At 48.3% G+C, this 12,338-nt stretch overlaps 1 protein-coding gene across 1 annotated transcript; it reads left to right on the top strand.

Moving 5' to 3' along the window:
• Positions 1-2,003: 2,003 nt before the first annotated feature.
• LOC308466571 (lysozyme C, milk isozyme-like) lies at positions 2,004-7,066 on the top strand. The gene is made up of 4 exons (XM_080987402.1): positions 2,004-2,428; positions 3,845-4,000; positions 5,374-5,452; positions 6,821-7,066. Exons 1-4 carry the CDS (start codon positions 2,293-2,295, stop codon positions 6,888-6,890), a joined length of 441 nt encoding a protein of 146 aa, XP_080843528.1. The 5' UTR covers positions 2,004-2,292; the 3' UTR covers positions 6,891-7,066.
• Positions 7,067-12,338: the final 5,272 nt, after the last annotated feature.

The raw sequence follows: 12,338 nt of genomic DNA, 5'->3' as shown, positions 1-12,338 counted from the left end.
AGAAACTCTTAATGATTCAGATCAAATGCATCATTTTAGCTGACCCTAATTCCCAGATGAGGATCAAAGCTGATTTTAAAATGAGAACAAACCATTCTTCATCCCACAGGAAACTCCGTGGGAAATGATGAAGGAAAATGTATAAGGGAATATCATTGTATCTGCCTTTTATCTTTAGAAAGAAGAAAGAAATAAGATTATTGCGTTGGAGAAAGAAAACTATTTGGATGAACACAGTGGCCTTGATTCCTCCTTTAATTCAAACCATGCTGCCAGAAATGAGGAACTGGGTATTTGATATCCGGTCAAACCGTTTTTAAAAAGTGCAAAGTGCATTCTACAGGTGCAGACTAGACACAAGGTGCATAAGCATTAAAAGCATATTATTTCCCTCAAGGATTTCTGTAGTTTGTTAAGGGTTGCTTTGAACTGTAACTCTGTGAGGGGCGAACTACAGTGGCCAGTGCAATTCAAGGTTTTGGTGCTGACCTTTAAAGTCAGCAAACTTTTTTCCGCAGGGGGCCGGTCCATTGTCCCTCAGACCTTGTGGGAACTATATTGTTTTTTGGGGGGAATCCCCCCCAACTCACCTCTCCCTTCTCCACAGCAGAGAAGGCACAGGTAAACCCCAGTAGCTGCCTTGCGAGCAGCAGGGGCTGGTGGCGGCGGCAGGACGAGCGGCGTGAAAGGGTTGGCTCCAGAGAGGGGCTGCTTAAAATGGCGTTCAGCCAACTGCGGCTCAACAAAGCCCAGCCCCCTTCCTCCTCTAGGCAGGGCAGGAAAAAGCCAGGAGGAGGGAGGGAGGAGGTGCAGACGCGGTGTGTGTGAGGGAGAGGGGAGGGAAATGGCACAGCCCAAACAATCAGAATCCCCACGCTGATCCATGTGGCAATTCCCGGACCGTCCGCGGGCCAGATCCAGAAGGGGGCTGGATCTGGCCCCTGGGCCTTAGCTTGCCGACCTATGCTCTAAACAGCCTCAACTACGTATACCTGAAGGAGCGTCTCCACCCCCATCCAGGACATGGGGGTCCAGCTCTGAGGGCCTTCTCGGGGCTCCCTCATTGTGAGAGGTGAAGCTACAGGGAAGCATGCAGAGCCTTCTCAGTGGTTGCGCCTGTGCTGTGGAATGCCCTCCCTTCAGATGTCAAGGAGATAAACAACTATACGACTTTCCGTAGACATCTGAAGGCAGCTCTGTGTCAGGATGTTTTTAATGTTTTATATTTAGTTTTGTGTTCATATTATGTTGGAAGCTGCCCAGAGTGGCTAGGGCAACCCCCAATGAGTGGGGAATAAATAATAATAATTTCTTTATTTATAAATTTATATCCTGCCTTCTCTCACAAAGGAGGAAAACAACAATTTAAAAAAATCTTTTAAAACACAATATTGCAGAGCAATCTAGTCAGTATATTTATGGAGTGTATTGTTTAGCATATTTATGCTTAATGGATTACAATGGTCAGCAAATAGGAGCTAATAGTGGGGAGCAATCTGCTGCATGAAAATCCATTCTTGTCAAAAGAAGCTCTCCCCTGATAACAATTTCTGCAGGAAAGATAAGTAAAGCACTAGTGTTATAAAAAATAAAAATAAAAATTGTAGTAGCACCTTATAGACCAACTAAGTTTGTTCTGGTATAAGCTTTTGTGTGCATGCACACTTCTTTAGATACTCTGAAGCAGAAGTCACCAGACCCTTATCTGGTGGGGTGGGGTTTTTCTCAGTAGGGTAGTAGGAGATGGGTGATTGGCTCAATGGGTATTGAGTCACTATTGTTAACCTATACTTAACATAGACAACATATCTCTCTCTCTCTCTCTCTCTCACACACACACACACACACACACACACACACACACTGGCAGCTTAGGGGCATTCTAGCCTGTTGTTGCACCAACTCAGCAACCTCTAAGCCTCTAAGGCAAACTAAGGCCCCGGGGGCCAGATCTGGCCTAATCGCCTTCTTAATCCAGCCGTGGATGGTCCGGGAATCAGCGTGTTTTTACATGAGTAGAATGTTAGAATGTGTCCTTTTATTTAAAATGCATCTCTGGGGCATTGTGGGGAATAGGAATTTGTTCATTCCCCCCCCCCCAAATATAGTCCGGCCCCCCAAAAGGTCTGAGGGACAGTGGACCGGTCCCCTGCTGAAAAAGTTTGCTGACCCCTGGTCTAAGCCCTCACTGTAGAAAGAGGTGTAGACTTGGACACCCCGGCCAAGTCTACATCCATCAGCTATAAAAACTCTCAAGACTCTGGACATATTACTTCTTAGAGATCTGTGGTAATGAAGGCCCTGAACCTTGCCTTCCTCTGCCTACTCATTTTAGCATCCGAGTCCAAAAAGTATCTAAAATGCGAGCTGCAAGATGAATTAATAAGACGAGGACTGGATGGTTACCACGACATTGGAGTAGGACACTGTGAGTTATTTAGGTGCTTGACTCCCTTTAGCTTCTTTGAATTAATTTAGGTCCACCTGCTATGGTTTTGTTAAAGGCTTTTTATGGATTGAGTTTGTTGTAATTCATTATTTTCTTGATGTTTAGACTGTCCTTTAAAATGTTTATGATTTCTCTGACATTGTTTAATATTTGCAGATGTGCCACTTTTTCAAAATGGGCCCATAGAAACAAAATTGGGCATTGAGAACATTTTCAAAAAAAATATTCAAAAAATGTCCTGTTATTTTCAGAATTGTGATTTTTACTTCTTGGGGTGCGAGTGTAACAGAGCAAAACAGTTCTGGTACTATGTGGTAAAAGAGATAAAAAAGAGAGTTTTCAGGTTCTACCATTGTGGTTTGTTTATTAAGTGTTATTAAAGGTGAACATCCTCAAATATGTGTTTCAGATTGTGCATTTATTCAGTTTTGCAAAGGTCTCTATTGAGAAAAACCTGCAAACAGTTGAATCTGATGGGAGGAATTCAGTGCAGCACTAAGCAGATTGCTCTATCAGTTCTTTCTACTTGCCTGCAAGGGTTGTTGTTGTTGTTTTGCCCCAGAAAATTTTTGGGGGGCATGGGAAGCCCAGATGTGCTAGGGAAAGTCCTTGCTCAGGCATTCGCTGGTGGGACTACTCCGTCAAATCTGCCCTCATTAAATTAACAATCATTCTAAAAAAATAGAGAAAATTATCATGAGGAATTACATAAAGCATGGTAACAGGTTACATAAAAAAGGAATTTGGAAGGGTTAAGAGTAGATTATTTATTCCTTTAAAATTGTGATCAATTTGTGAGGAAGCTCCGTTGGTGTAAATAATCAAGTTTTCTGGTTTTATAAAAGCATTTATAAAAATAATAAACAAATAGCATCATTAGCATATCTATTTTGTATGTATATGTGTTTTATGCTAAAGAAAAATATTATGAAAAACAAACCTTTCACCTGCGCTAGGTGAAAGACTGAATGGTTAATGCCAAATTTGAGAATGGTTAATGGTTAGGGCTGCCATACATCCTGGATTTCCCGGACATATACGGGATTCCGCTCCTGAAAATGGTGTCCAGGGGAAATTTTCAGAACTTGGCAAAATGTCCGGGGAACATTTCTTTCTCAGCACAGGGCTGGCTCCCGCCAGCCGCTTCCCTTCCTGGTATGTTCTCTCCCTCTCCCTTCCATCCTCATGCCAGCCACCTGATGAAGATGTGCGATGGTGGTGGTGGGTTGTCTGGGTTTTGGCTCTTTGGAATATGTCAACTCTGTAATGGTAACATTCTGTAATGTAATTAGCTGAAATATTGAGTCATATAATATGAAATTTCCTGTTTTGAAGTTTTGCACTTTGTAGGAAACAAAAAGCATTCTACCTTTCTAATCTGTGCTTTCCTCCCAGGGTTGTGTTTGGTCCTGTTCGCAAGTCAGTTTGACACGCAACACTATGAGTACACAGATGGCCATCCATACTATGGAATATTTTATTTGAGTGGTCTGTTGTGGTGTGACAATGGAAAGCATCCCACAAAAAACCTATGCAGTATTGACTGTGAGAGTAAGTGGTGACTCTTTGCTTTTGCCTTTTGCAACTCAAGGAGAACTGTTTATTTCAGGGGTGGGAATCTGCTCCCTGGGGCCCTTCGTGGCCCACCAAGGTCTCCAGCTTGGCATGCCAAGCGATTTCCTCTGAAACAAGGTTGCAGAAGCCCCACACTGCTGTCACTTGCAAACTCCAGTCTTCGTTCTCCCCTCCCCATCAACAGCGGGGACCCGAGAAATAAGCAGTTTGTCAGCCCTATGTTCAGAGCTTCCCAGTGCACCAACTTTGGTCTGTTGAGGTGTGGTTCCCAAGTGGTAAACCCACACAAGGGATTTTGACCGGTGGCCGGATATGCTCATGCAATATCATATGATGTCATATGACTGACAGATAAGTGTCAGTCCCACCCATCCATCAAATTTGGCTCATGGGCATGATCCTGATAAGGATCTGGCCTGTGGAGCCATAAAGGTTCTCCACAATGTGGCAGAGCTTAAGCCTGAATGCTAGCAACATACTTTGGTTCGCAAGCTGTGGCTTAATTATGCCTGCTCAATTATGAGTGTCAGGCACTCTTTGCATGCTCAGTGGCACCCCTTTTTTGTTATTTATATCTTTCAGGACTGAGTCTTGGTATTCGAAAAGGGGTTTTGTGGAGGAGACTTAGGGAACTTTGGCTCAAATACTTAATCCCTCCCCATTATTAATGCAGTTTCTTTTTCTTTGCAATGTGACTAATGTAAGGTTGCCATATTTCAGAAAGTGAAATCCGGACACAAAAGTTGTTGAGGTTCTTTTTTGGGGGGGGGGGCAAGTTGTTGAGCTTAGACTCGTGCCTAGACTCGTTCACGTCATTAAAACCATTGATCACAATGAAGCCGTCAAAAGATAAAAAGAGGCATTTTTCAAAGACCAAGCAGAGCTTTGACAGAATCACTTGCAGCAGTGACAGGAGACAGGAATGGGAGTCACTAGGAAACTATTTGGATCCATCTGTTTTGGGGGGGCAAACCAATTTAATGGGTCCTTCATTCCTGAAGATTTTTCTGAGGCCAAGTAAGTCTTCAGGGGTGAAGGACCCATTAATGGAGCAGGAGTAACTTGATGCAGACTCATGATTGAGACAATCAGGTGGGCTGAAGCAGCTGCCTTGGGCAGTGGAATCCAACAGGACATTGCCCTGCTGTGGTTGTGGCTTCCAGTGAGATAGAGATGGCACAAATGTTGAAGTCTCTCATAACCATGAGCCTGAGGGATTTCAGCACTGCTGCTGAGACTACCTTGGCTACCTCAGGAAGGCAGATGGTAGGTAGCAAGGTGGAGAATACACCAACAGAAGCCCCTATTCTATCCTGATTCAATGCCAACTTCAATAACTTTCCTGGCAGAATTTCTGGATGACAATATTGCAGATGATGTTGAGTGTGCAAAGAAAGTTTCTGCAAGCAAGAATGGGATGTTAGCTTGGTAAGTGGCATCAGCTCACCAGTGTCTAAGAATGAAAATATAAATGACAATATCATATAATCAAATCGAGCACAAACTTTTCTGTTTTATGATTACAAGGCAGAGAAAAGAGAACTGCTTTCAACCCCATACTCTTTGTTTATTAAGTACATTTCAAGAGTCCTTTACAATAGAACAGTCTATTATGAAAAATGGTGGAAGAAATAATGCAAGACAAAATGAAGAACTAGTTGATCACCATGATGGTCTGCTCAGCTAGTACATATCTGGCAGAGATTCTGCTTAAAGAGTTTAGGGGTGGCTGTTGTTGTTTTTCCTTGTGGGGAACAGCAGAGTATCTGTAAATGGGTGCATGGATATCATCCAATGGTGCAAATTCAGAATAAAATTAGAAACATGATGTAATAATGAAAGAGAACAGTGTGAAGCTCGTTCTACACTTTGGTGCTTTTTTAGAAAACAAAAAAACTCCAGTTGGGAGCCTCCAGTTGACAGGCCTAATTAGACACCCCCCCCCCCCAGGCCTCTCCATTTGTCTTAAGAGGCCATTTGTCCCAAGTCATGCCCACCTGTTCATCTCTTGATACCATAAATAGAAATATGACATCAGTTGTGAGACATGTAAAACCATTGCCTTATTTTTAAAAGGAAGAACCTGGAGTTCTCAACTCTTCCTTTTCGGCCTCTGCTGAACTTGGTGCCAAATCCCAAGCACCTTGCAGTGCTGGAATAATTTTTGAATTCAAAATGCATCTGCAAAGAAAGAATCTTTTTTTGAAACTGTGGCTGAAATTTAATATCACCTGATATAATTGTTGTGAGATAATGCCGAGGCCTTGTGCCTTCCCCCAGTGCAGCATCGCCCGGGATTCTTCACTCCGGTCTCCCGTCACACTGATGGGACATGAGCACACAACCAGCAGAATCCAAAATAGAAGCGTTAGCCTTGAGGTGTAACATCTAATCCTAATTTATTGCAACGAAATCAAACATAACAGTTCAAAGTAAACATGGCTCCTCTTTCTCTCTCTTCCTCGGAGAGAACACTGAAACAAAACATCACTGTGAGAGAACAAACAGTCTATCTCCCTTTCTGCTTATATAGCTCTAACAATCAGCAGCTGAAATGCATTACATACAGACACGTGCTCCAACAAGTGATCCCTATCTGCAGCATAGGGAGGGGTGAAATCCTAACAATTATGTGACATCAGGTGATTGACAGGTGTGGTTCTGTCCAAAGTCACCCTTGTAGGGTGACCATTTCTGGATCTGGTCCTCCAGCTGGTAACATAGATTATTAAGGCAAATGCCAACTGCCCCAACCTGTCTCTCATAAATGTTGTTTCTTTCTCTCTTCTCTTTTAGGAAGCCCTTTGAAGAATACTGCCTACATCCTATGCCTTCCATACTCTACTGGGAATGCAATAAGCCTTGAAATACAGGCATCCATTTATTATTACCGTAATTTCACCACAAGCTGTTCTGATTGGATAGGGTAGTTAGTGGTACTACATCCTGCATCAGCTAACTGATGAAGGCGGCAGGCCTAAAACCAGAGGACCATTTGATCAAATGACAGGATAATCTTCAAAATTAACAAACACCCTTTTTTTTTTATTAAAAAAAAAAGAGAGAATCTTCCTGAAACCCACAACTTGGATGAATCCTATAAACGTGTCAATTGATTCCATTCAGACAAAGCTTATATGAAAATATTACATCAGAATCAAGTCAATATAGATAGCATCGAGTACTCTTCTGAACTTGGGAAAAAAACCATTGGGATGGATCCAGGTTAGGTTAGTTACACTTACTTCCCACTGAAATAAATGTGACTTCAGTTAGCCATGACTAACGTCTTGTACTGATTTCAATATGACTGTTTCAGCTAGGTTAGCTGGGGGCAGCTCTGCATAAGCGGGTTCCACTCCAGCCTCCCCTTCTGCAGACACAGGCCAGGACCACAGAGCAGGGCCTTTACCTGTTTGTTTCACCCAGGACATTCAATGGTGCAAGGTTCCTTTCTCTCTGCTGCCCATCCCATGTGATTCCCTAGGTCAGGCTTCCTCAAACTCAGCCCTCCAGATGTTTTGAGACTACAATTCCCATCATCCCTGACCTGAACCCTGTCCTGCTAGCTAGGGATCATGGTAGTTGTCAGGGGTTCAGGAGCAGAGGCAAGGGCAAGGGAGGAAACAGAGAGCGAGGGAGAGGAGGCAGAAGAAAAGATGAGTGATGACGACGACCCGAGATCTCCGAGTCTTTCCAGTGAATCAGAAGATTCACAGAAAGGAGCACCAGTGGCCAGGGCAAGGGGGGAGCCTAGGGGGACACCCCAGGAAGATAGAGCCAGAGGGGACTCAGAGGGGAGCAGTTGGAAATCAGGACCAGCGTCACCGCCAGAGAGCAGGGAAGAGGAAGGGCGCCAGGGATCAAGCGCTGGCAGCTCACAACAGGGGGGAGGGCACGAGTCAGGAGTGGCCACACCTCCATCGGGGAGCGAAGAAACGGTCAGACGGAAGGTGGAAGGTTGGGCGCGCGTGCCAAGTTCAAATGCACAGGAAGGTGGCGCAGTAGGCAGCCCGGAAAGGGAGCCAGGTCCTAAAGCCCGCCGAAAGGAGGGAGAAGAGTCAGGGGGGTCAGCGTCAGCGTCAGAGGAATCCCGGAAGGAAGAGACCCCGGGGGGCAGAGGGACCCAGAGAAGAACAGTCAGGCGGAAAAGGTGGAGCAAGGCTAGGATATTAAGTTGGTGTACAAGGGGCGGAGACTCAGATGGAGCTTCGCCGATCTAACCATGAGACGTAGAGTTGCACGCAGCAGCTTGAGAATGGAAACTGTAACTCAATAAAGACTTTTATTTAATGATCGCTGGCTAGCGTGATCCTCTGTGAGCTAGGATCTGGAAGCAGCTCTGACAGTAAGCTCCATCCCTTGATTGTGGGCATCTACGTCCTCGCGGAGAGGAGAGAAAGCGGGTGCCTACTAGCGAGCTCACGAACGGCAGACAACATGACGGCCGAACAGCAGATAGTGGAACTCAGAGAAGCAGTGACACGACTGAATGCCGAGGCTCTTGCATCCAGGAAGAGAGAGGAGGACGCAGCTGCCGCCTACAGGGATCTCCAGGTCAGGTTGGAAGTGCTTACGAAGCAAGGGCAACTGACACCCAAACCGGAGGGGATTGGGTTGGGGAGACGAACAGGCGGTCTGGTCTCTCACTTCGATGGGAATTTGCAACAGTACCCCAACTTTAGAGCAGATGTAATGTGTGCACTGCAACTGCTGAACAAAGACTTTAGAGATGAGCAAGAGAAGGTGGGATTCATCATGTCCCATTTGCATGGAGATGCTAAAGCATGGCTGCGCAATTTGTGGAGAGATAATGATCCGGCGCTCCAAAATGCGGATGCCTTTATTAAAGCGATGGATGGGTGCTTTTTATCAAGCATTGACGTGGATCTTGCTCGGCAGGAGATACATGGACTGAAGCAAGGGAGGGCCAGCGTAAGGCAGTACCATGCCCGCTTTTTCGCTTTGGTCAGTGCCCTGGAATGGGACAGAGATTCGGCTCCTGTAAGAGACCTGTTTTGGGAGGGATTGCACGGCTCGGTTAAAGATGAAATTGCGAGGGGGGAGAGACCCCGGACCACGCAGGAGATCGTTCAGAGGGCGCTGGCGGTGGGGGTGCGGCTGGAAGGACGTCCGTGGAGCAGGGACGAAGGGCGTGGAGGGCGCGAACCAGCCAGGGGCTCCTCCTTCCTTCCCAGAGAAGCAGCGCGTGCGCAATCCACGCCTCCGCCAGGAGGAGGAGCGGAACCTATGGAGGTTGGAGGTGCAAGGGCTCAGTCAGCAGCCAGAGCCCTAGCACCGGCAGCAGTGAAAGCGAAGCCTCCTAGAGGGAACAGGAAGTGTTACATCTGCGATGATCCACAGCATATGGCGAAAGAGTGTCCCCAGAGGCTCCACAAGCACACTGCAGCCTCAGCAATGGTAACTGCAGCAACGCAGCAAGGACAACCACAGCAGGGAAACGAAGGAGTCTGGTTGGAGGAAGAGGCACTGGGGCCCAACCAGACGTGTCAGTGAAGCAGTCCCCAGAGATTTTACAGCCCATGGACCCCCTCCCGCCCAAACCGGTAGTGAAGCTCACCGCGTCGCTCCAGCTGCCCAATGGAATCACCATGGACGTGCCAATCACCATTGACTCCGGAAGCAATGCGGACTTTATAGGGCAGGATTTTGTCGACCGGCACGCTATACAGTTGCTGCCTGCCACGCTGCCCCTGCAGGTTGTCACGGTGGATGGCAGGGAGCTGCTAGGGGGGCAAGTGGTGAAGCAGACGCCACCAATGGTGATGCGACTTGGGAATCACAGGGAAATCATCAGCTTCAATGTCACTCAACTATCGGACACGCCCATTGTATTGGGCATGAGTTGGCTGGACAAGCACAGCCCGACGCTGGCTTGGTACCAGAGGCAGCTGACCTTCGGCTCTTCCTTTTGCGCTGAACACTGCATCGTGCCCAGGCAGGAAGGAGGGGAAGAGGAGTCACAGCTGCAGCTAGGCACGCTGCAAGCGGTCCCCCACAAGTACGCAGAATTTTTGGAGGTTTTCTGCGAGAAAGAGGCAGACAGGCTACCCCCCCACAGACCATATGACTGCAAAATTGACCTGCTGCCGGGGGCGGCGCTACCCAAAGGGAAGCTGTATTCCATGTCTGAGGACGAACTGCAGGAACTCAAAGAGTTCATAGATCATAATTTGGAGCGCGGTTTCATCCGAGAGTCCAAGGCAGCGGGGGGCAGTCCGGTATTCTTTGTTAAGAAGCGGGACACGCCCCAAAAAAGACTTGTAGTGGACTTTCGCATCTTGAACAGTGTGACCAAGCCATCGGACTTCCCCATGCCCCGAATCGACGACCTCCTCGCAAAGGTACGGAAGGGCAGAGTGTTCACCAAGTTGGACCTGCGAGGGGCATACAACCTCATTCGCATGCGGGAGGGAGATGAGTGGAAGACAGCCATGTTCACGCCCCTGGGCACCTACGAATATAGAGTTATGCCTTTTGGATTGCAAAATGGCTCCCACGTTTTTCAAGCTTTCATGCATCACGTGTTGGCGGGGCTCCTCTACAAGACGTGCGTCTGTTTCTTGGATGACATCCTGATCTTTTCGGAATCGCAGCAGGAGCATGACAGACACGTCAAGGAAGTGCTGAGCAGGTTACAGCAACATAGGCTTTACGCCAAGCTGGAGAAGTGCCAATTCGACGTGACCGAGGTGGATTTCCTGGGCTACAAGTTGTCTGATAAAGGGCTCGCCATGGACAGCGCCAAGGTCCGAGCAGTGTTGGATTGGAAAAGCCCACGCAACCGGAAGGAGGTCCAACGGTTTGTCGGCTTCGCGAACTTCTATCGCAAGTTTATCAAAGGCTTTGCCATGCAGACAGCGGCCATCACGGACACGCTCAGCTCCAAGAAAAAGAAGTTCATCTGGACAGAGCAGGCGGAGCAGTCCTTTCAGGCACTCAAGCGTCTCTTCGCGTCGGAAGAGCAGCTGCTTCATGTCAACCCCAGCAGGCCGATGAGGGTGGAGACAGACGCTTCGGACAGAGCCGTGGGAGCAGTCCTGCTGCAGAAAGACCCGCAGGGGGTTTGGAGGCCGGGAGCGTTTTACTCAAGGAAGCTCAGCAAGTCCGAACAGAACTACACCATCTGGGACAGGGAGTTGCTGGCCATTCATGCAGCGTTCAAAGCGTGGAGGCACTTCCTGATCGGCGCCAAGCACACGGTGCAGGTCTGCACGGACCACAAGAATCTAGAGCACTGGCGCACGGCACAGTTCCTGAACCAGAGGCAGATACGTTGGGCTGAGTTCTTTGCGAATTTCGACTTCCGAATAGAGTATGTCCCGGGGGACACCAACATCATGGCGGATGCTCTCTCCCGTAAGCCACAGTATCTGGAGGAGGCAACGCCAGCGGCCGCCATGCACATCTTCGCACCGACAGTGTGGGCGTGCGCGGCGGCAACAGTTGACCTGGATGCGGTGCGACGAGCGTTGCAGGATGACTCCTTCGCGCAAGCAAAGATGGCAGAGGTGCACAGGGGCACGGCAGCGACCGACGAGTTCCAGCTGCGAGATGGTTTGCTCATCCGTAAAGGGGCCATCTACGTGCCGGGAGACGAACTTCGCGCCAAGGTACTGCAGCAGCTGCACGACGCGCCCACTGCCGGGCACTTTGGCAAGGAGAAGACGGTGGAATTAGTAGCCAGAGACTTCTGGTGGCCCGGAATGAGAGGGGAAGTCGCGGACTACGTGGCGAGGTGTGACACCTGCCAGAGGTCCAAACCAGTGCACAGACCGCCGGCCGGACTGCTGGAACCGCTGCAAACTCCGTTCGAGCCATGGGAGAGAGTGGCCCTGGACTTTGTCACGGATCTGCCCAGCTCGAGGGGCAAGACGGCTGTGCTGGTGGTGGTGGATTTGTTCTCCAAGATGGCACATTTCATTCCGTGTGCGAAGGTGGCCACGGCGGAACAAACCGCCAAACTGTTCATAGACCACGTGTTCAAGGTTCACGGTCTGCCGCGGTCTATTCTGTCCGACCGAGGCCGACAGTTCATCTCAAACTTCTGGCAGAGGCTGATGGGCTTCCTGAACGTCAAGATCAACCTGGCGTCGGCTAGACACCCGCAGACCAACGGGCAAGCGGAGCGGGTCAATGCCATCATGCAGCAGTACCTGAGATGTTATGCGAATCAACAGCCTGCGACGTGGGTGGATTACCTGCCTCTCGCCGAGTTCGCCTACAACAACACGAAGCACGTGTCCACGGGGGTCACGCCGTTCTTCGCCAACAACGGGAGGCACCCTAGAAC

This window comes from Podarcis pityusensis (genome assembly GCF_964106645.2).
Source record: "Podarcis pityusensis genome assembly, chromosome: 17".
Classification (NCBI taxonomy): domain Eukaryota; kingdom Metazoa; phylum Chordata; class Lepidosauria; order Squamata; family Lacertidae; genus Podarcis; species Podarcis pityusensis.
This window is presented reverse-complemented; position numbering and strand designations above follow the sequence as displayed.